This window comes from Myotis lucifugus, unplaced genomic scaffold, assembly GCF_000147115.1.
Source record: "Myotis lucifugus unplaced genomic scaffold, Myoluc2.0 scaffold_374, whole genome shotgun sequence".
In the NCBI taxonomy this organism is placed as follows: Eukaryota; Metazoa; Chordata; class Mammalia; order Chiroptera; family Vespertilionidae; genus Myotis; species Myotis lucifugus.
Genome location: NW_005871422.1, coordinates 951,433 through 976,803, shown reverse-complemented (window position 1 = coordinate 976,803; position 25,371 = coordinate 951,433). Strand labels below are relative to the sequence as shown.

The 25,371-nt window shown below is 47.4% G+C and overlaps 1 protein-coding gene across 1 annotated transcript; it reads right to left on the bottom strand.

The window, feature by feature from the left end:
* Positions 1-1,673: 1,673 nt before the first annotated feature.
* Positions 1,674-25,201, bottom strand: VSTM2A (V-set and transmembrane domain containing 2A). Its single transcript, XM_006101651.3, has 5 exons — positions 25,126-25,201; positions 23,180-23,346; positions 22,105-22,155; positions 20,309-20,645; positions 1,674-1,750 (listed from the first exon to the last, which is right to left on the bottom strand). The coding sequence occupies exons 1-5, from the start codon at positions 25,199-25,201 to the stop codon at positions 1,674-1,676; spliced, it is 708 nt and encodes a 235-aa protein (XP_006101713.1).
* Positions 25,202-25,371: the final 170 nt, after the last annotated feature.

The following is a 25,371-nucleotide window of genomic DNA, read 5'->3' as shown; positions in this document are numbered from 1 at the left end:
TCTGGAAAGGAAACTCAGGTCATTGCTATCTCAACCCGCATCTATCCATAGTGGATATGGCCCACACGAACAGGTCTGCCCATCATTCTCTGCCAGAGCAGAAAACAGGCTCTAAATAAAATAGTCTAACTGGTCATAAACCACAAATAAGAATGGAACATTTAAAATAATAATCCAGTTAAGCAGCAAAAACTGAACACATGATCTTCTTCAATCGGAAATGTGTTGTCATCTTTTGCATATTCTATTGAGCCAACAACCACATTTTAACTTTCAATTAGGAGACATTAAGAGATAATTCGGAGCAAATAACAGAACAATGAACCTACAAAAATTCATCAAGGTCAAAGGAAGCACACCTTTAGCCACAGCAAGAAGTGTTGTTCCATGAAGTCAGGGAGTGATGGTGACCACTTCGTCTTCTCCACAGTCACCTCTGAGGCAAACTTTCTAGGAGCAACATTGCTTTTTGACAATAACAATGATGACTGTAATCGGGAGATCGCCATCAAAACCAGAGAGTGTACATTCCTTAGAGTCGAGACCCTCGAAACTCAACAAACACCATATGTGAAGAAACATAGCAAATCCCAACAAGCATACACACAACAGAAGTAATTCATTTATCAGAGACCAATACAAGCTTGAATATGCGTTTTCCAGAAGGAAGGAGAAGCCAGCAGGCCACCTGCAGCTGTCAAACCTGTGGCTGTGAAACAAGGCATTTCAAAATCCACACAATCCGCGAGTCATCAGTGAGAAACAAATGCTTTGTCAAAAAAAAAACCTTGGTTGATGACCCACCATGTGGATCTTTGTATATTTATATATATTATGATAAAAACCAGCTTGCATGAAGGTCATAGTCTATCTACTTTGAAGTTATAGCACACATACTAGAAGCAATTTACAGAATTTGTCCAGTTTGCATATACAGGAATTGCAAAATGAATTAAAATACATTGAGATATAGAACACCCAAAATGTATTTATAGAAAGCTCCCAGGATTGACAGGGATTGGCCGTAATCAGCGACTTGCCATCATTGAACAGGAACTATAATCAAGAAAAAGGAGAAAAATCCAAGGAAAAATGGAAAATTAAAAAAAATTCTTTCTTTTATTATTTCTTATTTAAAATAAGGTTCTCCTCGTTGTCTCGCAGTGGTGATCATGTTGTTCTTGCCCCCCCAAAACTGGGGTGTCGTTTGGTGATAGTTGGTATGTCCTGGAGTCTTTTGATCTCTGTTGGCTTCCTGCAATGATGGGTCTTTGAGTAGGAAGTGGTGGTCTCCATAGTAAATATTTACTATCCCGATGACGTTCAGGCCAACCCCTGAGCCCTCAGTGAGAGGATGCTTTCAGGATCCGGAAGAAAAGGGGAAAAAAGAGATGTTGCTATCGGAACATGTCCTATCACTTCACACTAATTCTCTTGAAATGAAAGATCATGGGTTTTGCCCAAGAAAACATTATGGACAAAGCGTGTGAGGGCCTCTTCAGTTATGCTTCCGGAAGCAGGCGCTCCTTGTCTGGGGGATTAGGCTACAGTGGGTGCGTGGTGGTGCTTGGTGTTTAGGGTCAACTTTGCTGTCCGCTCCGTAGGTTTTACAGGCGATTTGCTCTTTGCTTTAAGAAGAGAAAGTGATATTGGAAAAAAGTCAGCACTTTAGATTAAAGCAAAGCACCCTTCACAAAGCCACAAACAAGAAGCAGGACAGAAAGTCCATGGCTTGTAGCTATCCTGGCACCTGCGAAAGAAGTTATAAGATATTCGCTCATCTTGAAGATTTCCAACGCTCCTTATCAGGCTGTTTTAAACACATACACATATATAGTTAATTAGCTCGCCAGCTTGGCTCTGCTGCTCATGAGTGTCTTGGCATGCACTGCAAATGACAACACATACAGAGTATTTCAGTCCCAGGACACGGGTCGTGTGTCTGCTTTCAAACAACGCCATTCCACGGGGGGTGGGGGGAAGGGGGCCCCGAGAGGAAGGAATCCCCAGCGCTCCCCGCCAGTTATCATTCTGGGAGGCTCCTATAATGGGACCTGCAGACACCTGCAGACACGACCTGCTTTACTCCCCAGACCCCGAGCAGCGGCTCCCCGCGGGCAGGACCTGTGCCCTGGGGTGGGCACTTCCTTTTAGAGGAAGAGCTTCCTTAATTTTCACCCTTGAAATCTGAGGCAAAGAAATGACAGTTTTTGGAAGAGCTTTGAGACTGTGTAAAGGGAGAGAATGCAATTGTAGTTTTGCAATTTTTCTTCATATAATTTATCTAATAAGTTCCTAGTTACAAATGATGTATCAAATACCTTTATTAGTAAGAAAATTAGAACATGATCAGGCTCAAAGCGTTTTGTCTTTTCTTTCTCTCTTTGTCTGTCTTTTCTAGTTGAAGAAAGGTTTACAGGGTTTGAAGGGGGTGAAGGTAGACACTCAACCTTTTGAATAATTCAGCTAAACCAGTTTCGGTCCACATTGGCAATGACCACAACTGAGGCGAAAGCATGCCCTGTCAGAAAGTCACGGCAGCAGAAAAGCTGGGGACTCGGTTCTCAAATGACCGTCCAGTGGCCTGGCCTCGCGGCTGTCCTGCCAGGCACCCTCAGTGCGGTCAGGGATTGGCTGCCTTCCTTCAGTAGGTGAGCCACATGTCACACTACGTCCTCACAGAAACCCAACTACTGGAGACCCAGAGGGTAGTGATGGGTCTCGGGGGCCTGTTCCTTCTCTCAGGTTGGGCCTGAGGTTCAGAAATGCGGAAGGGACAGTAGAGTAGACGTGCAGCTCTAAGAACAAGGAGTGTGGCAGGGAAATTTGCACAATTTATGCAGAGCCCCTAGCACTGGGCTTCCCAGAGTTAACCGCGTGCTCTTGTTCCCTTTGAGGAGAGATTCTTGGACAGGGATTCATTTTTTTTGGAAAAAGAAGACAAAAGGAATGATTGATTCCTTGGCTCCTTAAGTAGCCAATGGTATTTGACACAATGTCTGATATTGAATAAAGGGCTGAAAGTGCTAAGAGCAAGAAAACGACATAAAATGGTTCATTCAGGAAAGCCATTCTGTGAAATCATGGTTTCTTTCTTAGCCTGGGCCTTGAAAGCTGGCCGAAAGGCACGGGCGCTGCGTGTTAATCTCCCCTCTCTACGGCAATGAGCCCATCACAGGGTCCACCTGACCAGCGTTCCTATCAGAAATACAGGGGACAGCTACTTCTTTTTGACCCAATGTTTCCCACCATCCGATGTCCAGCATGTGCAAGTTAAAACAGAATTTACATGAGCAGCATCATTACAAATAAATCCCATTATACACGGAGAAGGGTATTTTAAGGCAACTCGAACATTGAACCGCCATCTCATAGCCGATAGATATATCATTGTAATATAGTACCCGCCCCCCCCCACATTATTTATCCACTCTACGCATGCATTTCCTAGCGTATTTTTAAAAAATATATTTTATTGATTTTTTACAGAGAGGAAGAGAGAGGGATAGAGTTAGAAACATCGATCAGCTGCTTCCTGCACACCTCCTACTGGGGATGTGCCCGCAACCAAGGTACATGCCCTTGACTGGAATCGAACCTGGGACCTTTCAGTCTGAAGGCCGATGCTCTATCCACTGAGCCAAACCAGTTAGGGCTCCTAGTGTATTTTTAATTAAATGACATTTATTTCCGTCAGGCCAATGACAAAGTTTTCTTCCCTGCACAGTAAATTATAAAGCAAATCACTGATTGTCTCTTCTTTCTACATTTTATTTATGCCTTGAATGAAGAGATACGTTCTTTATCTTGGTAATCTCAAAGACTTAGGCAGTGGGATTTAAAATGCTGTAATTTGTCCTGTGTGTGTGTAACAGATACTCGTCATAGTCCATTTCATTCGGAGGTACATTGTCCTGAATATAACAGTAGTTACTATTCTAAGTACAAACCTGTTTATCAAACACGCTATGGTCTATTCTATAGACAAATATATATTTTGGTAAAAAGCAAACTTTGGCCACTCATCCTGCTCTCTCACTGTCACAGGCAGGGACATTTTTCTTTCAGGAACAGATGAGAGCCGAGGTTGCAGTCAGGAGCCTTCAGTTCTAACGGTCTCAGGGGCCACTCACTTCTAAGATCCCAAATAAGGCACTAATTTCTTCCATGTTTTCTAAAATGAGTGCAATTATTCATGGTTTTCAATTTTAGTATGCCAGACATTGTGCTCAAGTAGGATCACCCTTCCTCCCCACCCCATCTCCCTCTCCCTCTCTCTCTCTCTCTCTCTCTCTCTCTCTCTCTCCCTCTCCCTCATTCTTTCCTTCTTTCTTTGCTCTGTGCCCAGGCCAAGCAGAATAACCTGTTATCCCCTTAATCCGGCCATGCATTTAAGCGCCTCTTGCCCCCACATAACCTGCTGTCCACTGGGTCTCTTCGCACCACCTCCTTGCAGACTCTCTTGCCTCTGACCTTGAGCAGTATTTTGGTTTTGCCTTTCCTATGCCCCTCGCACAGCTTACATTGACCTGTAACTCATTATATTCGTATCTTATCTCCCTGATGACCATACAAGCTCATGAAAGGCAAGGGGTGACATTTTAACAATGATTCGTCATTATTCACCATGTCTAAAACAATGTCTAAACGTTTGCCCCCAACACAAACGCTCTGTGAGGAAGAAAGGAAGGTGCTATCATCTATGTCACATGAAGAGCATGTGCAGAGCGCATGCCTGGAGGAGGGGCCGCCTATAGAGCCTAGAGGTTTTTCTGTAGGTTCTACTTCACGGCCTCCTTCGACTTCTCTGTAATACAGATGCCTTCACTTGTCTTTATGCTTAAATGTTCTCCCAGGGCTCTCGCAGGCGCCATTCTCCACGCCCTTGTAAGACAGGGAGGTACTTTCTCCATGTTGCAAGGGGGAAAGTCTAGGGCAGGGGTGGGCAAACTTTTTGACTCAAGGGCCACAATGGGTTCTTAAACTGGACCGGAGGGCCGGAACAAAAGCATGGATGGAGTGTTTGTGTGAACTAATATAAATTCAAAGTAAACAACATTACATAAAAGGGTACGGTCTTTTTTCTTTAGTTTTATTCATTTCAAACGGGCTGGATCCGGCCCGCGGGCCGTAGTTTGCCCACGGCTGGTCTAGGGAGTCTTCTTATAAGTCCCAGGAGCCTGGGCACTTGGCTTCCAGTTTCAGCCCTTTCTATGCCACATACAACAGCCAGTCTCATCGCCTCCCCCGAGATGGGGACGCCTTCCCCAGAGAGCGTCTGGGACCAAGGAGAGTTTGGCCAGGAGAAATATGGGGGAAAAAGTCTCAAATATTTTATGCTCATGATAATGATGATTTCAGAGGACAACAGGAAGTCCCATCTATTTCTTTAAGACACAATGCCAACTCGGGTAGAACCCGCATGCAGTTACACCACCACGTCATGATTGTCATTGTCACCGATGGCTAAGTCCCCCATGTCCCCGCCTCACTGAACTCAGCACAGCGTCCCACTGAAAGTCTGCCTCGCCTCCCACCTGTCCGCCAGGGGGAGAACTTAGCTCCCTTTGGAGCCTCTCTTCGGTGCCTCCCTTCACACTGCGCCATCGGGACTATGTCTTCTTCCCTGGATCTAGGCCCACAAGGCCCACTGAGTAAGGCTGCATCCCTCCCCCTGCTCGTGTCGGTCTCCTAACTGACGGGACGGGCTGGGGCGGCTCCCACGTGACAGTGAAGACGCAGTAGGCGCTTTGCAGACATTGCACTAGTGCATCTCCACCGTCCTGCCCTCCTGCGGATCAGGAACACGGAACCCAGGACGGGGACAGCGCCCCCCAGGGCCCCATGGGTGCAGGTGGAAAGCCAAGGCACAGAAGGGAGGACACAGCAAGGCAGTCAGAGCGCCCAGCAGACAGATGGGCTCCTGGCAGGGAACCCCCGGGGCAGGCGTCCTGGCCCCATGGTCCCCACATCTGCTCCATCAGCATGGGAAGCTATTACTTATTTATTTTTGATGCTATTATTTAAATGGACAGGAATCTTTTCAGAGAAAATGCACAACATGCTTTAGAGAAGAAGAACTTAACTATATATATAAAAAACTCGAATATTCAAATAGACCAAACAGTGGAACAACCCAACAACTGAACAACCAGTTGCTATGATGTGCGCTGACCACACGTCTTCTGTCCAAGCTTTTGACCCAAATCGGATAGACTGGGACCAAAGGCTCCACTGATGGTTAAAGTGCCACCATTAGCTAGTGACGGGAGAGACAACCAGAGTGCTGTCTACCAGGAAAGATCATCAGAACAGGATCTGGGTATTTCATTCAAAGGACCACGTGAGCACTGAGCAAGGTCCAGACAGTGTGTCCCACCTAACGTCCACGCTTTCAACTACCCACTTTCTCTGGGGAGTGAGTCGCTGCTGGATTCCTTTCCTGTCTGAGTTCAACTTCTAGCTGGTTCAGACAAGACAGGGGACCGTCAGGGCTCAGGGTATCTGTCCGCAGATTTGGGTACAATTCTCTCTACGTTTTTCTCTACTTTTTTCTTTTTCGGTTTGAGTGTCTAGTGCAGTGGTCGGCAAACTCATTAGTCAACAGAGCCAAATATCAATAGTACAACGATTGAAATTTCTTTTGAGAGCCAAATTTTTTAAATTTAAACTATATAGGTAGGTACATTGTTATTAACGTAATTAGGGTACTCCTAAGCTGGCCTTTGCTAAAATGTTTCATTTTATAATAATAAAGACACCAACACAAAAGAATTACAATTCTTAAATTGATGACAAAAATACCTGTAGGATTTGCAGTTGGTTGGAAAAATACAGGTAACTTTATGCTCCGAGTAGGTACTTTTGACACCCGCGCACAATCTGCGGACGCGACTAGCACCAACCACTGCACATGAGACTGCTGGCTGACTGGCTCACTTACATCTGGCATGAATCCCGAACGCCTCCCGCGCGCTGTGTCTCCCATCGCCCAACCAACCGACACCCCCCACTTCTTCTAACGCCACTTCTTCAAAACAGACTCGCCCAGGCCGAAAACCGACTTCTGCGCATGGGCCACAAAGTTTCAATCGCACTGTACGTGCGCGCCCACACGTGGTATTTTGTGGAAGAGCCACACTCAAGGGGCCAAAGAGCCGCATGTGGCTCCTGAGCTGCGGTTTCCCGACCACTGGTCTAGTGGAATCAAAAGAAGCAAGAAAAGAGAAAGAAAACAATTTCTCTCCCGCGGAGGCCCGTGGTTTGACCCCAGAACCTTTACTTTGTAACAGGGAATATGAGTGATACTTATCATATGAACAGACCTAAAGACGGAAACCTCCAATAATAAAGGCAGCGACAGCCCCTGATTTCATGCTGCCCGCGACGAAGCCGGGCACACAGAGCGAGCGTGGCTGGGAGCAGACCAGCCTGGCCCATCCTCTGCTGCAGACGCGGCTTCAGAGCGACAGCGGCGCCGGGAGAAAGAGCAGAGCCAGCGCTCAGTGCAATCTTGCCTCTGGCTCGCACACACTATTTAAGGGAAAAGCCAAATAATAGGGTAATTCTCTCCTATAATTTTTTGAAAAGAACACCTTTCTATCAGAGTTATTATGTGTCCAGTGCCAATTTCTTCCAGAAATCCCCTATTTTTTTTTTTAAAGAAATGTGCTTCATTTTAACCCATTGCACAAACCGCTTATTTTATTGAGCCCGACATGCAGGCAGGCACCGCCTACATGTCCTTCGTCAGCAAGGCACACCTCTCCCCTGGTCGTGAGGCCTCTCTGGCGGCTCAGAGAGAGAGGGGCGGTTGCTCACGGCCCAGGTCTAATTGGCAAGGCGCCTGGGGACACCCCAGTCACCTCAGAATGTTCCAGACTCTCTTCCTTACAACGAGTCCCTGTAGGCTTCCCGGGTTTTCCGCCTCCTTCACTGACTCAAAAAGGGACCCATGAAAGTGACAGCACTTTTTCACTGTGACTTGCTCATCAGGTAGGAACTGCTCTGGGGGCAGGCAGCGTGATGATGATGATATGATGATGATGATGATGATGGGACAGTAGCTGATATTTCTTGAGCACTTATAATTCCCTCACCCCTGACTGTGATCCGGGAGCTGCTACAAAGGTTTTGCTGATGAAGGAGCTGTGCTGAGAGGGGCCGAGGGGCCTGCATTGTGCTTGGGTTTCCTCAGCGGGTAGGTGAGGTTCAAAGCCAGTTCTGTTAGACTCTACAAGCTAACTCGCCGCTAATTCCTCTCTCCTGGCCGTTCTGCACACCCGAAAGCCTTGCTTTCTCAGCTCTGCCCGTTAGAGATCTGTGGGAACGTGAGCGGCTTAGATGAAGTGGAAGGGAGAACATATAAATGAGTGAAAAAACAAGTGAAATGTTTTCAAACAATGCCGCTTTAATACCACTTATATTCAATCACAGCTGGCTGCATCAGTGAGCATGTTTACTGTGAGCGCTGCGTGCACAGGTATACACACAAGTGCTGCTAACGTGCTTGAAAACATGGACTCGCGGAGCTGAAATCTGCCTCCTGCGTGTTTTCCTATTAACCAGCCGACTCCGCACTCATAACACGAAGGTTGACATTCATCCGCACCTTGTTGGAATGGTCACATGCTCCGCATTAGGACGCGCTTTTGCTGCTCGCGGTTGAAAAACGCCACATCTGCCCAAGGGCTTAAATAAGGACATTAACTTGGGGAGGGGACTGGAGGGAATTGTGAGGACGCCTGAGACCACGTGGGGTGGCCTGGCTGCAGGTACAGAGACCCCAGGGCATTTATGGGGGCAGGGGGCGGGGAGAGTTTGCCCCGAGTGAGGAGGCTAGAGTTACTGATTACCAAGCAAAGAGCTAAGAACAACATTTATAGTATAAAAACCCAGTGGCTGTAACACTGTAACCACCAAAGACCGGTCACCAGGAGGCTGTGTGCACAGCGAGGCGCGTGTTGGTGGGCAGGGCTGTGTGTGCGGTGAGGCACGCGCGGGTGGGCAGGGACTTGACTCTGGGTCCCGAGGCACGGCGGGGTCTGGGGTCCCGGGTCTCGCGTGATTTCCCGCGGGTCTGGGTCTCGGGCGATTTCACACACTGGGTCACTAGTATGTTCATGTTTTCGAGACTACTCTCTGATGGGAGAGAGAAGTATGGGCCCCACCCACACTTTCTGCATGCTGCCCTGGATCCCCATCCCCAGCCTCACCAGAGGAAAACTCCTCATCAAAGATGGAAACATACCTCGCAGTTTAGAGAAATGGCAATGGAGAGACCCAGAGCCAAGGAACAGAAGTAAAGGAAAGAAAGAAAGAAACAGCTGTGACTGTGATTTCATTTTTCGCACATCTATATATATAAAAGGCTACGTGATCGACCGTCCGTCTGACCGACTGACCAGCCGGTACATATGACGTGCACTGGCAATTTAAAAATAAACGTTGACTTGTGTATATGCCATACATATAAAGCTCTCAGAATGTATATTATTGAAATCCCCATGAAATGATTTGCAATGGATCTATTATTGAAGCTACATTTGGAAATAGTATATCTATACATAATATTAAAAATATATATCTAAAAGTGTGATTCTTTGTCCAAAAACTGAGCATGTTCATAAATTAAATGAAGAAATTTTGGATATACTCGATAGAGATTTTCACACCTATTTGAGTGATGATTCCATTGAATCAATGGATGATACCGAAAACGAAAATTTTCCCATAGAATTTCTTAATAGTATTACTCCTTCGGGAATGCCGTGTCATAAATTAAAATTGAAAGTAGGTGCAATCATCATGCTACTGAGAAATCTCAATAGTAATTGGGGTCTTTGTAATGGTACTAGATTTATTATCACAAGATCATGACCTAACATAATTGAAGCTGAAGTATTAACAGTATCTGCAGAAGAAGTTCTGATTCCAAGAATTGATTTGTCCCGTCTGACACTGGCCTCCCATTTAAATTGATTCAAAGACAGTTTCCCGTGATGCCAGCACCTGCAATGACTATTAAATCACAAGGACAAACTTTAGACAGAGTAGGAATATTCCTACCTGAACCCATTTTCGGACATGGTCAGTTATATGCTGCTTTCTCTTGAGTGCGAAGAGTGTGTGATGTTAAAGTTGTAAATACTTCATCACAAGGTAAATTAGTCAAGCACTCTGAAAGTGTTTTTACTCTTAATGTGGTATACAGGGAGATATTATAATAAGTTTAATCAACTTATCAGTCATTGTTTTTATCAATGTTGTTTTTATATCATGTTTTTGTTTTTATATCATGTCTTTGTTGTTGTTATATCATGTTGTTATTGTTATTTATTAATCAGTTTATATATTATTTTCATATATATTTTACTAATTTTCTTTAATCTCTGACACTTCTCTTATAGAGAAAGGGAAAATAGTGATATTAAAATATTTCTTCTAATTAATTTCCTTTCAATGTGCATGAATCTGTGCACCGGGCCACTAGTCTTCTTATATAAATGGGAAAAGAGAAAGCTATCACCATATTTTATAAATACAGTAATTTGCCTAAGTTAAAAATTAATTTTAATTGTTCAGCATCATCTGTTTTTGAGTAAAAATTATTTGACAACAGAATGCTATATGATACAGAAAAGCATCAATGATATAGCTTTAGAAAACACACTTGTTTTCACCTAAATAAGATTTCTTAAGAGTTTACCTATATATTTTCCATGTTTGAGCCAATGCTTTCACCATTTTCATGAATATAGCTATTTCAAAATTAGTGTTTTCAAAATTATCTTCATAACAGAAATTTTCTTAGACATCAGAATTAAGCAATTAACGATAGTTGAAGATTTTCTAAAATCCATATCCTACTTATCAAGGCCTGCAAATAAAATGATACAACTACATAGTTGCAAGGGACTGGTCATCAAACTTCTTAGATATAATTTGTTATGAAATATAATCTAAAATAAATACTGTTGTATGGGTGTGGAATGAAGGATGGTCCAAGTGCTGATTTCTAATCCTCTCTCTCCATTAACACATAAGGGCTGTTTCTTAAAGATCAACCAAATTACATAAAAATTTATGTCTCTTCTAGCAGTGGTATTATCCTCATAAGAGCTCTGGCAAAGCAATATTCGATCCAGAAACATTTATTTAACTCTAATTATGTGCTAAGCACAGTGCTAGGTACTTTGATAACACCAAAAGGATCAAGATACAATTCATATCTTTCCCCCCCTCCCTTCATTAGCGTTTTATTTGAACTGTTTGGAGTTGGTTGAACACCACTTTGGCAGGTGTGCTAGAAGCAGCAGACCTCCCGGGTTTGTATGGTGCCTTGCAGTGTGTCAGCATCCTCAGGACCATGACTTTACTTCTTTAAACCTTTATATTTTTAGATCTTTGGAAGTAGAGTGAGCTTTTATATTCTAAAAGCGTTTTTTTTTTTTCTACTTAGTGGTTATGATCCTACGGCTTGGTCCCTAAATGAGCATTTTTTCAGATTAATTCTCCGATGCTAAGAGAAGTGAGGATATTGCCTTCATGGCAAATAAATTTGTTTAATCAGAAAAATTAAAACGAAAACACTTTCCAAATGACTGAAGAAGATGCTGCTAAGAAAGAAGAAAAAACTTGGTCCCATAATAGACTGCCTTACTGCACACGGCTTGGCACCTTTGTATTTTGGGGTTTGGAATATCTGACGGCATTATTTACTCTTCGTTACAATTCTTGTGTCTGTGAAGGTAATCAATTTGCTTAATTTGACGTCTCATTTTCACCTTTTTAATAGTCCTGTAGGGGTAGGCTTCACAGGATGAGCAACGCTAGCTCTGAGCGTTTACAACTTGCAGTAAGTCAAGCCCTAAGAGCTTAATTTATAGGAGGTCTGCTTTCTGCATATAAGATTCTGAATTCATGCAGAATGCTCTCTGACTTGTTTGAAGCAGCCATATTAAATGAAACATAATGATCCTTTATAAATATTCCAGCGTATCGATTTTCCTTGACACTCCCAATGACCACAACATCGCTCATCACTTTGCCCCAACTCTGAAGCAGGGGCCGAATGAGTCATACCATTGAGAGGAAAAATGATCACATAATGTTTTCTTTATGGACTTTATAGGTGCTTGACTTATTTTATCAATATATATTTATCAAGCACACTGCTCCGTTTAGAAAAACAGAAAGAGTAATTTGATGATCAGATTCTCCACTCAGATCCCAGGAAACAAGGTATGTTCATCATTTCATGCTACTAGCAATTTCTGAGTATGCCACCTTCATAATATATGCACGGACACACATGCACATGCATGTACATATGTGTATATACATGTTTGCATATGTACATAGATGCACATGTGTACATAGTTTTAATTTGTCATGAGCTCTATAATCACACCACACCATTGTTTTACTCTGCCTTTCTTTCTATCTCTTTCTTTCTGTTTTTATTTCTGTATTTCTTTCTTTGTTGACTCTATCGTTTAGTTTGTTTTCCCTCTCCCGAGCTGTCATTGCCTATTTTTAAATTTGAAAAATTTTAAATATTTTTCCCCTTATAACCAAAGTAATAGATTATCACTGTACAAATGTTATCAATAGAGACATAATAATCAAATAATTAAAAATCATAACTTATCTTGACTTTTGATGTACATTTTCACATACTTCTTCCTGTTGTCTTTCTATGCACATATTTCAGATCGATTTAAAGTTTTGTGTTCTATATTTTTTTAAAGTTTTGCATCCTATATTTTTTCACAGTACATTTTGTGTTCAGTTTTTTTGAATTTCATTGAACATTATTTGAAAACATGACTCTAGAAGGTTCTTCATATGGTTTTAACACATTGACTAGGTCAGTGGTCGGCAAACTGCGGCTCGCGAGCCACATGCGGCTCTTTGGCTCCTTGAGTGTGGCTCTTCCACAAAATACCACGTGCGGGCATGCACGTACAGTGCGATTGAAACTTCGTGGCCCATGCGCAGAAGTTGGTATTTTGTGGAAGAGCCACACTCAAGAGGCCAAAGAGCCGCATGTGGCTCGCGAGCCGCAGTTTGCCGACCACTGCACTAGGTGGCTTTCCCACTCTTGGCCATTTGCGTATCTCCCGTGACGGGAAGACCCCGTGACAGGCACCGCTGCCCAAGGTCTGGGCCACTTCCCGCTGGTCTCCTTGCAATTCCCTCCCGGGAGCTTCGCTGCAGGGAGAATGGGCCACACACGCTAAAGCCTGTGGCTGATCTTCCCTCCCCAGGGTCCCTCCGGAAGAGAAGCACCCAGTCGCCATGCAAGTAACAAGCCAGCAGGATGCCCGCGTGAATGCAATCTTCACCTTCAGCTAAAAAGCCTTTGCCAAGATCATATGTCCCACAGTTTGAAAAATAACTGGGGTTTTGACGGGGATTGCGTAAAGTCTGTACATACTTTTGAAAGCCTGACATTGATGATTATATATTTTGCCCCTAACATTGTCTGTTTGTGTATTGCTGTCCTATAGAGAATTGATTTCAACTTACATCTTTATTTTGTCCTTATCAATACTATATGATCATGTTCGATATCTCTAAGTCATTTGGAGTGGGTTACATAATCATAGCATCTGTAAAACTGACACTTTTTCCTTCTTTTCTTAAGTATTAGACACAACTATTTCTTTGTTGTATCACTTTTTGCCTACATTTGTAGATTGAATACATGTTTTAAATTATGCATAGTAAAATATTTATTTTCATTCGCATTATTTTGTAACTGGAAATCTTCTAAGCCCCAGGCCTCCGATTTTATGCTGATTTCTCTATATCTGATATTTCTTTTCTACTAAGCTCTTTAATCAATCAGAGTTCATTTGCATTTTTATCATACATTGTGATACTGTTTCCTTTTCTCATTTATTAATTAAACAAATCCTTAATTATTATATCTTAATTCAGCAGGCATTATATTATTTCACATAATCGTACAGGTTTCCAGGCTTCTTTTTTCCTGTCATCGCTGTTCCTATTTGTGTTTCTTAGTTATCCTTTGGAATCATGGCTATTTAAACATGTGTTTTAATATCTGACGGGGAAGAGGAAGTGAACTTACCATGGTGAGCGTGGCCATGAGCTGGGTTTACTCTTATGTCACTTAATGCTGACAATGACCTTGGGCTGTATGCGTCATAAGCTTTATACGTAAGGACTCTGAGGTCCGGAGATTTCGTGAACAGCTCACTCCACACACGGGTAGCCAGTGAATCTCAGACTCAAATCTGCATCTGTGTGCGGCCACAGACTGTGCCACGCTTATTATAGGGTTCCGCATCTATTTTAGTTTTCTCTCTTTGTAAAGTTTTAGAAATATTTCCACTTATTGACGTTTTCAGATGCATCTGTAATTACTTTATGATTTAAAAAATTCGGAGGTTCTTTTTTGAAATCTTGCATATAATTAAGAGAGCAGCCAGTTTGTGTAATTGCAACTTCCAAATACCTATTGTTTATTCGGGTCACACAGCTCAAATTCTTGAAAATCCTTTGGATTTTCATTATGTTTTATAGTAAGGATCCAGTTCCAACCTTGGGCAAGACAGCTGGTGGCTAATACGGTCTGGTTATATCAGGACAACTGACCAATTCATGGCATTGTGACAGAAGAAAAGAGAAAGTTCTGAAATTGTGAACAATAAGGCATAAGCCATGGCTGAAGCCCTGGCCTTCCTTCTTCGACTCATCACTGACCCTGCCCCCCACTCCCCCCCCAAAAACCAGGCAGCTACTTGCCACAGTAGAGCCCGCGGGGTGCAGCGTTCCCCTTCCCATGGCGTTGCTGCTGAGAGCTGAACTGGACCAGCACAATGCGATGCTGGTCAAGTAGTTACCACTTATGAGGCCTGGTCTGTGTATCTAATTGCATTTCATCCTCAAGACGAGCCAATGGAGACGCAAGCAACTCTGAGTGGTGGGCTGCGATGTGAGCGGCTCCCTCCCTGACCGCCGTGCCTGCCGCCTGCACTGGGAGTGGCCGCCCGAGGCCGCAGGTGGAAGCACCTCCTGCTTCTCTCTGCTCTTTGCAGGAATGCACTGTGTCAGGTGTCGGTGGCAGCAGAGCTCCGCGGGAGAGGGAGCCCTCACCTTGCTTCTAGGACCTGGGTTCCCTTGACTGACAGAGTGAGTCTTTGCAGCTACTTCTCAACCCTCTGGTCATCGATCCAGGGAGCTGCTTCCCTGCAGCTGCGCGAAATCACTGGAGACCGGGGCTGAGCTCGCTGGCACATCTGCGGCATGTCCCTCCTCCAAGACGGGCTCCTGGCCCCCACAGTGAGCTGTGTGGCCTTCCTGCACCGGCAGGGCCTGCAGCCTCCAGAGCCTTGGGTCTGCAGACCCAGCTGGTTCCTGAATTTCAGTGAGTTGAGTTAAATATGGTTCATGGGAGAACTTAGCCAATATGGGCCATTAATCTACATATTTTCAGTGCAAACATATCTCTAGCAGTTTCCTTGGCCTGCATCCCACAAAGCATTGCCTCACATCTATTTTTCATCTTATTCATAGACACTCAATTTACATGGCTGCCCTCTAACTGACAGAATTGCAAGGAGCAGATTAATTTTACCAGCGTAAGCAGCCAAGTTGGATCATTAAAACCCAACTCAACAGCAAGGCCTGAAGTATACACCTGGCTCTCCACCTCGATTCCCCGTTAGTCAGGAAAACACCCTCCCTTCTGCCCGCCCCTCAGCCCTCCTCTCCTCCCCACAGCTCCCACCTCTGTCTGAAGACTGTTTCTGCTCCATCTGGCGGGTCCTGGAAGCTGCCGTGTTCAACCGGCCCAGGAGCCGGGGAGCGCTGGGCTCCCGCAGCTGGGGCAGCAGCCGCCCCTGGAGCTGGTTTGCATCGTGGTGGAAACAGTGTCACCGTGTTTCAGAGCTCGGAGAAGCAGCATTCCCCCCAGCGTTAGAGACGCCACAGAGCTGCACGTGGGAGCATCCCTACACCTGAGCCACGGCCAGTGCTCCTCCCAGCGCCAGCTGCGGGCGCAGGAGCCAACACAACAGCTTCCCAAAGGCCATCTCAGCACCGAGTAGGAAAACGGTCCCAGAGAAAGACCCGCTTCTGAAACAGTAGCATCACACACACACACACACCTCATAGTAAGTGATAAAAATACTTTCTCACCCATAAGAACTTTTTAGAGGTAACGATTCTCATAATTTACTGCTCACAGAAATGCCTGCTCCGGTTCTAGACTCAGTAGGTCCTGGAACATGACTTTTGACAAGCCCGAGTCCGGCACGGTTGGCTGCGCTACACACTCTGAGAAACACTGGTGAGGAGTCTGGTCAGTGTCGGCATAGAGGCGACGCTATTTATGTAAATATAATTGTAAGAGGAAGAAGGTGAAAGCCAACATATCCCACTCCTCTCCCTTCCGCTTCTCTCCCAACATGAGCACCACGTGTGGGGGCCACTTAAAGAGAAGCAGGTGCGAGCTGCAGGGTCTGCAGCCAAGACGTTGTCCTCAGGGAGACCAGCTACCTGCTCTGCCTGCCACTCAGAGGTGCCCGAGCGTGGGCCTCCCAGCACCGCCAGGAAAGTCCCAAGAAAACACTCCTAAGACACAAGGATGGCTGCACAGGAAGCACAGAGGCGTTGGTCTGGAGAAAACCATCGGTTCTGACCAGCAAATAGGGAACGACCCACACAAGGAAAACGGCCTTTCTGAAGTCAGCGAAGCAGGAAAGGATCTAAGAACATGCAGGACACGCCCTGAGGAAGATGAGGCGAGAGGACTGGGAACCCAGGAGACGTGGGGCTGGGAATCAGACCCTGCAAGCTGGTGGCGCTGCTCTGGAAACACCATGAGTGAGTGTTTGCTCTGTTGTGACCTGTTCCCTGTGTTAGAACAGACACAGGCCTGCTAGTAGGAGCTGGTGACATAGAGGAGAGAGGGAGAGGCCCGTGCAGAGAATGAAATCCGTGTTGGTGGAACAGAAAAGATCCTGCTGTTCAAGGATGTTGGGAAGAGACAATTAGTGAGCCCTGGTGACTGGCTCATTGTGGCAACGGACCGAAGATGAGGCAAGAACATTGTCAAGTTTCGCAGACCTGTGGTTGTGATGGCGTTTGCTCTTGAAAGGATTTGGGAGCCAGGGAGGAAGAACATGTGTGTTTTGGTGAGAAAGCTGAGATGATAAGTTCAGTTTTGAGTTCTGGGGTTGAAGGGGCTGACTCGGATGCCTGTTGCTGTGAGACAAACCACGTGGGGCCGAGTGCCTGAGGGCGACACGGGGCAAGGATCTCTCAGGGTCTGTGTCCAGCTGGCTCAGGCCGTGCTCGCTGGGCATCTCTCACAATGCAATGAAGTGGCTGGGGCTGAAGGTCAAGGCTGGCAGCTAGGGGCTTCGTTGGGCAAGGGGATGTCAAGGGAGCTGCACTTTTTCAGGGGTTGCTGGCTTCTAGGGGCCATGGCAGAAGCTGCCAGTCCTCTCAAAGCCAGGTCTGCCATGAGCATAGTGTGACTTCTCATCTTACAGCCAAAGTGGTCACGGGCCAGCCTAGGAGGGGGGCTACGGGGAGGGGAAGAGGGGCCACCTCTCCGTGGGCGCAGCCTTCTCTACTCTGCCATGTGCTCATGGGTCATATATGTGGAGAAATATTGGGGGACAATAGTGAACCCCAGCCTGGCTCTCCTGAATGAAATCAGAGTTGGAAATGTGAATGAATGGAGCCTGAATGAATGAGTGAATAAATAAAGCATGGGCATTGAAATCAGCTTTATTTGAGTAGAACCTGAAAATGTATAAAGCAAAAATGATAAATCAGGATTGGGTATTACGCCGAGTAGACTATACCATAGCCACCCGGAGACCGTGTTTTAGACAATAACCCTGCAAGTCGGGAAACGTACACACGAAGAGAAGGGGTGCTGGGCCAGCCCGACTTCTGACGAGAAGTTAGAAAAGGTTATGTGGATAAAAAATGTTCTCCAGTGTTCACTGGTAGAGAAGATAGAAATGAAAAATGTTGACATATTTCAGGTTAATCTTTGTGATGAGCAGGTAACGTTTAGTGAGCATGGCTTTTAGTGAACACGGCTCCTACGAGCCAGCATTCCCTCTATTCACCTTCCTCTGGAAAAAGCAATGCCTGAGCCTGGGCTGAGCTGCAAAACAAGCAGTGATTTCCATGTGGAAATTGCTAGAAGATCTCTAAACGTTGCCATTTAGCTCCAATCATAACACTCAAAAAGACGTATTCAAATACAACAGGTATTTGCAGAGTACGTTATATAATCCAACGTTAATAGTGTAGAAATAGGTAGGACATTTCATTCTATGCTTAGAATCCCTCATTGGAATAGGTAATAGAATGCTTGATTTTTATTCCACAGCATGGGTTTCTGAAATCTAGCCGGGAGTATTCTATGTGGGCTAATCATTTCACTGCCATGATTTGGAGTTTTCTCTAATTAGGTGGTAAACTGTCTGCTGAGGCTGCTCTGTACATTTGCATATAGTGTCTAGCTTTTTCTTCTGATGGCATGAAAGGGAGGGGCAATGCCGCCAAAGACGTTAAATCTTTCTCAAATAATGGCTGCAAACTTATAACCACTAAGTGCATATGTGTGTGTGTGCTATTTATGTATGAGCACACACACACACACACATATATTCTAGGTATGGTTTTGTTCTTTAATTTGGGAAACAAAAGAGACACTGGAGAGGAAAATGAGACAAAGCCAAGCAAGCGGAGCTTTAGTGAAGGCAAGTCATCTATTCATCAGACTGACATAAATCACCATGACCAAGGCCTCACCTACAGCGCAAGGCAGTGCGGAGTCACAGGGACCCTTAGCCAAGCTCTCTGCAGACATACCCACTAGCACACGAAGCATAAGGAGGAATCCTAGGTTGGCGCACATTACTTTAAAAGCATTGTTCACAAGAAAGGATTTAAAGATATATCTAAAATAAGATATAATTATATATACCCTATATAATAGAAGGCCAGCGACCATAACGGCATCACAACCAGAATGACCAATCAACCAGTTGCTATGAGGTGCATTGACCACCTCTCCCTCCCCCCGGCCCACAGGCTCCGATCGCCAGATGGTGAATGGGGAGCCATGGGGAACCGGGATGGGTGTTGGCGGTGAGGGGGACTGGGAACTGGCGAGCAGGCAGAACGGCCGACCTCTTGGTCCCTCTCCCTGACCCACAGGCTCTGATAGGTCACCGGATGGCCAACGGGGAAACGGGGTGGGTGTCGGCAGTGGGGCGGGACTGGAGACTGGCAAATGGGCTGAGATGGCCCTGATCGCAGGCTAGGCCTAGGGACCCTACCCGAGCACGATTTCGTGCGCTGGGCCTCTAGTGTATATATAATTATCCTCATGAAATGACCAGGTTTAAAAAAAATTAATGGCAAAAGAGAACTTGAAAGTTAGCCATGTAATTTTCTATTACTAATACTAGTAGCAATAATTTTTCGATGATAAACTATAAAGGAAAAAACCTAAAGAACGATACATATTTGTATGCCCCCTCCATCCTATAGCATTACGTCAAGTGTTGGAGTGAATACAGAACGTTCGCCGGGGTGTGCAAGGCACTGCTCGTTCCAAGAAGCCCGCGTCCCACATCAAGGTGGAAACTTCAGCGAGTTTCTACAGGCTGAGTGGTGCATACACCCATGCCACGCAGAACAGCTTTAACTTGCACAGCGGACTGTGGGCATGTCTGACCGAGCTGCCCAGTCGGCATGGAAGGCACGTTTGCAGGAGTTGCCTTATCTCTGCGCCACTTCCTGCCATTGCCACCATCCCTTTCCTCAGGGGCAGCTGACGCTTCTCCTCCCCAACCAAAAACCCCTGGAGAGCAGCCCTGCCTAAAGCTACGGGTCGCTGAAGATGGGGTGTCTCTCTTTCATTTACATGTTGATGAAGTGAAAGTCTCTTAATTTGGGTCGTTATCAATACATAAATCTATAGAGAAAACGAACATGCATTTATAATGCAACCGACATGACATGATTTATTATTCTTATAATGGGTCGATACAGAAAGTAAAGAAATGAAAGTCCAGCTCTTAGGTCCCTGGACAGGCAGCACGGCCGGCAACTATTGGGGCGGGTGACATCCCCAATGGAGGCCAGCCCCGGGCTCTCTGTGTCTCATCGTTATTTCAACTGAGCTAGGGCTCCGACTTTACAAACCGTCACGCATACACCTGGCTACTCTCCTTGACCCATCGTCCGGGGGAGGGTTGTGTGAGTGGCAAAATGAAAGGCTCAAAAGTGGTTTCCATACCTGATTGTGGACTTTGTTTGGGGATTTTGGCTACCGCTTGAGGGCTGGAGGTGGAGGGCATTCGCTGGTTGGCGGAGCTGTGGACGCTGCTGGGGGCGGCGGCCGAGACGTTCTTGCGAGGCTTCATGTCTTGGAGCCACATGGGCGAGGCTTCGAAGGCCTGCATCCTGCGCGCGTGGCTGTTGGCGTTGACCTTCAGGTAGGCCTGGGCCTTGTGTTCCTGCAGCGCTCCGTAGTTGGCGTCCGTCACCCTGCACTCGTACAAGCCTTCATCCTTTTTCCTCACCTTGGAAATCTGAAGCTTGTGGGAGATGTCATTGCCTTGGACTTTCACTGTCTGAAAGATGGCAGGGAAAAGAAATAAACAAAGGGCTACATCAAACGACTGTCCCCATACTCTGCCCGAGCTTGCTCCTGCGGGAAAATGAGACTCTTCCCGGCCATGTCAGAGAGCTTCCTGTGGTCTCAACCGTGAAATCCCAAGGTAGTACTTATCTCAATCTACTCCCACTGGCTTCACCATCGTGAGCGACTTAGTTCAACCCAGCCAGCGCCCGACTCCGAGAGCCACGCGACCCCTCGTTTCCCAGGTGCTGGTAACAGCTCTGCCATTTCCAATCATGGGATTGGCCTCTGCCTGGTTAGCTCAGCTGATGGAACATGAACCTGATGAGGTCAAGTCTAGCGTTTACGGAGCCTCTTTCCTTCACGCTGGGCTCCCACTCTGAGAGATTCCAGAAATATTCAGTGGGGGGTGGTGACCAACAGCAACCTTAACAGAGAATGAGCTCTTCTCCCCACGTTGGAATGACAGTTAAAGGTACCGGCAACATAGACTTGGATAGTAATGGTTTTTCTTCTCAGTTTTTTGGAACAGTCTGACCTATCGTCATGGGGTGGCGTGACTCAGGGTGCAGACTAATGTCACCTGAAGTCTGTGGCTCAGAGCACACCCCCTGCTGTCATGGGGTTTCTATGCTACGGGAACCTTTAACACTGCTTTGCTTTTCAAAATTGAAATTGGCACTCGATTCTTCTAATAATTTTTAGGCCAGATTAATAGCAAAAGTATATATATATATTTATATATATATATGTGTGTGTGTAAATATATGGTTATGTAGAGTATATACAATTCTATATAATATGTAATATATATCCCTAAACATCTTTATCAAAACAGCTAGATTTGATAGACATTATATATTATCCACGATTAAATGATGACGGATTTCATAAGACATTGAGAATATTTCACACACAGTTATGAAGAGTAAGAACCAGTAACGTAGAAATCTATCTCTATATTTCACGGGTTAACCTCTTCAATGACGTTTCTGGGTTTATTTGGGCTTTTGGCTTTATGTTTGTATGGTTTCCTGTGTTAGCACCGTTTCCTATGAAAGCGCCACCATCCTCTCCACGGTTTGGAACAGACAGCAGCATGCAGCTCTCTGCCTGTGCAGCATGCAACCGCTAGAAAGCGAACAGCAAAGCAGGGTCACGCCCCTCTGGCAACAGCAAGCCCATTCATCCTCTAGTAACTGCTTCAACATTTCGTGATTAAAAAAATACTTTCACGTGCCAACTCCAAACCGGCTTCCATTTTTACGCACCCAGAGAGGCAAGCAACACGGGCTTCCGTCCTGCGTTTGCGACATCGCCTTTTTCAGAGGCAATACGCAAAGGCTTCACAATAGGACGCGCCAAAAGCCTGAAATGCACTGATTTTCCCCCGCGGGCCTGCCTGGCCCGGACGGAGCGCGCCCCCTGTGGCCCGTCCCCGCGACACTCACACTGATCTTGGTCCCGTCGTTGTCGGGGTCTCGGTCGGGCAGCAGTTCTACCTGTGGGAGAAGGAGACGGAGCTCAGCCCGGGCGCCCCGAGGGGCCCGCCCGGACCCGCAGCAGCTCGGCCATCATCGCTGCCCAAGCATTTCAGCGGCGGCGGCCCATGTACCAAGGAGAGAGGAGCGCGGCGCCGCCGGTTGCGAGCCAGGCCACCGCCGCGCGGGGGCGCTCTCCGCTCGCGCGCTCGGATGCGCCCGGACGCGCGGTGCCCAGAGGGCGGGGAGGGTGGCGCGGGCGCGCGTGTAGGTGGGAGTTTGCGGGGACCAGATTCCTCGTCTTTGCCGGACTGCGTCCCCTCCCCGGGGTCTCAGGGACAGATTTTCTTCTCATCCCAACAGCCCCGACCTGTCTGCTGCCTCTTGGGCTGAACTGTCTCCATCCTGCGCTCTGACCCCCTTTTCTTCCTGTCTCTCCTCCCCCCTTTCCCTTTTCCTCTCCCCTTTCTTCCTCCCCCTCATCCCCCTCCAGCAGCGCCCCTTCCACCCGGTCCCCCTCCCCTTCTCTTCCCTCTTCTCCAGTGGCCTCTGCACCCGCCCCCTCTCCTCCCAGGCCCCTCCTCCTCGCCTCTCTCCCTCCTCCCTGTTACCCCTCCCTCTTCTGTCTCCCTCCTCTCAGGAGCCTCTTCTGCCAACCATAGACGTGGGGCCCGGGGATAGAGACACCCACAGAGTTCCCCACCCCATCCCACGGTTCCTGAGATGGGACAGCGAGTGTCCCGGGACAGATCACCACCGAGGTGCCATCACACACACCTTGACAAGACCCGGTACTGCCAGGAGGAGGCCATTCCCAGTCTGAACCAGACCGACGCACAAGACTTCCTCCTTGGTCTCCAACTAGAGTCCCCAGGACACAGGGAGGCTCACCCGCTGGCGTCCCCGGGCCTCACTCGGGCCAAGAGAGCCGGCGGTTCCCAGGGGACACCCAGGCACAGTCTCGCACCCCTGGCTTGGACACCCGGAGGTCCCAGGGAGTGAGTGGGACAGAGGCAGCGGGTGTGAGGGCCACCCAGTCCTCTACCTGAGCACCGGCCACCTCGGCCGGGGGCTCCAGGCCCTCGGGGCCCCGCAGGAACCACCACTGGATCTCCAGGTACACCGAGGCCGAGCCGCTCTGGAAGGCGCACGACATCTCCACATTCTGCCCCTCGGTGGCCGTCACGTTGCGTGGAAACTCAGTGAATTTTGCTGCAAAACAGAAACGCATCCTTTTAGAAGGTCCACAGCACGCTCGCCAGCTCGCTTTCCTGAGGAGATAGCTCCATTTTTCTTGGCTTAAAAAAAAAATGCAGAACAAACACCCCTCTATGACATCCTCACTTTGCCGGGCTCCCAGCCCCCTCTCCTTTGCCTCTTGCCTGTCTGATTTTTGGTTCCCGGCCCACCTCACCCTGCTGTCCATCAAGCCCGGATAATGGAAAGCCTAACGAGCTTGCCAATAACTCCCTCTGTTAGCCAGGCTGCTCAGTTAGGAGCACAGCGAGCCTCTGGTCAGACTGCGGCGGCCCCCAGATCTGCCGAGGTGCACCTCAGACACCTGTCACGTTGGTGGATGAGGATGGCCTCTCGCCCCCAAGTTCCTGAACCATCTATGGAAACTGGATGTTTCCTGTGGTGGAGACTGGATCGTGACTGCCTGCCAAAATGCCCATTCCTGATTTATCAAAAGCAACGCGCAATTGTGCTCAGCGCTGGAGCAAGCCACACACTTCCTCAGCTCTAAGTATTCCTTTCTCTCCAAATTCACCTTCACGCGTGCTCCTGGCAAGCCCTTGTGCTGCAAATTGCCACACATCCCGGGGTGGAAGGACCGTACCCCTGGACGCGGTGGTTCAGAGGGCAGGTTGTTGTGAAGAGATCCCCACCCCACCCCCCCCCCAGTCCCTCCATGACCAACCTCGACCCTGCTCGTTTGCAAGATTCATGGAATCAGAGCAAAACCCACACAGATCAGATGCCCCTCTCTCCCCCAGGCATGTCTTGAACGTGCATGCTTCAGCTGGTTGTGCTTGTCTTGTCCGAGGGACCCCTTGGGAAGAGCTGACGGGTCCCTAAAAGTAGTGTCAGAGCGGTCTGGGCTGGCCGTGTGCACAGAGGCAGCGCACAGGCATGGAGGGGGGCCCAGGGGCTGCAGGACTGGCTCGGGGTGAATGCACCCCCCGACACCCACTTTTTAAGGAAAGCCACCAACAGCGTCTCTTTTCAGTTTCATGAACCCCCAAATGATCTCCATTGACAGGGAACTGCGTTTATACTCAGAGTAAAGGGGAGACGCCAAGAAGACATGCTGATGGGAAAAGGACTTTTTGTTGGGGGGCGGGGGGGAGGTGGCATTTCTGCCTCGGAGGATGCGGGCTTCTGGCCCGGCGGCGAGCTCTGTTCGTGGTGCTGAAACCGGCCCGCAGCCTGCGGGGTCGCGAACCGCTGGATTCCGCAGGCTGCAGGCGCGCCGTTGGAATGCAAGTGGTGCCTTTTATGGATCCTCCCAGGAGTCTGTCCTTTGACACACACATGCACACGAAGTCACCCGGACCCAGAAAAAAGGAAACTATAAACCCATCTGCCTCCAAGGAGCAGGAGGACTGGCCTCGGAGAGCCCCTGTGTGTTGGCCATGGTTATGCATGCATGAGCGGTTACCGTATGCACGCACACAGAAGACACACACACACACACACACACACACACACACACACACACATCCCTGTGTTTCTGCTCACCTAGCGACCCACCTCACTGCCAGGCACCAAATAGATTTGCTCTCAGATCTAGCATCCCTACCGTTTAATCAACTTTAAAGAAAGAAAAATGCCTAACAGAACGCGATGATTCTCCACTGTTCCTTGCTAGGAATCTCACATCTGCCTGGACACACCACACACACACACACACAGACACACACAGACACACGCACACGCACACACGCACGCCACAAGCAAATGCATATTTGCCAAGGAGCCCAGACTTACCTTGGGAAGAAAGCCCCTGCTGCACGTACAATACAGAAAAGGCAAATCCGACATACGCCAAAAAGATCCCCATCATTCCAAAAAAAAAAAAAAAAAAGGAAGAAAAAGGGAAGGGGGGGTGTCACATCAGTGGAGCCCGCAGCCCGAAAGCCTTAAAAGAAAGGATGCAGGAGCCCAGGCGATCTCAGAGCCCGGGGCGGCGAGGCTGCGCGCATTCCCGCTGCGGGCTGGCGGGACCGGCGTGCG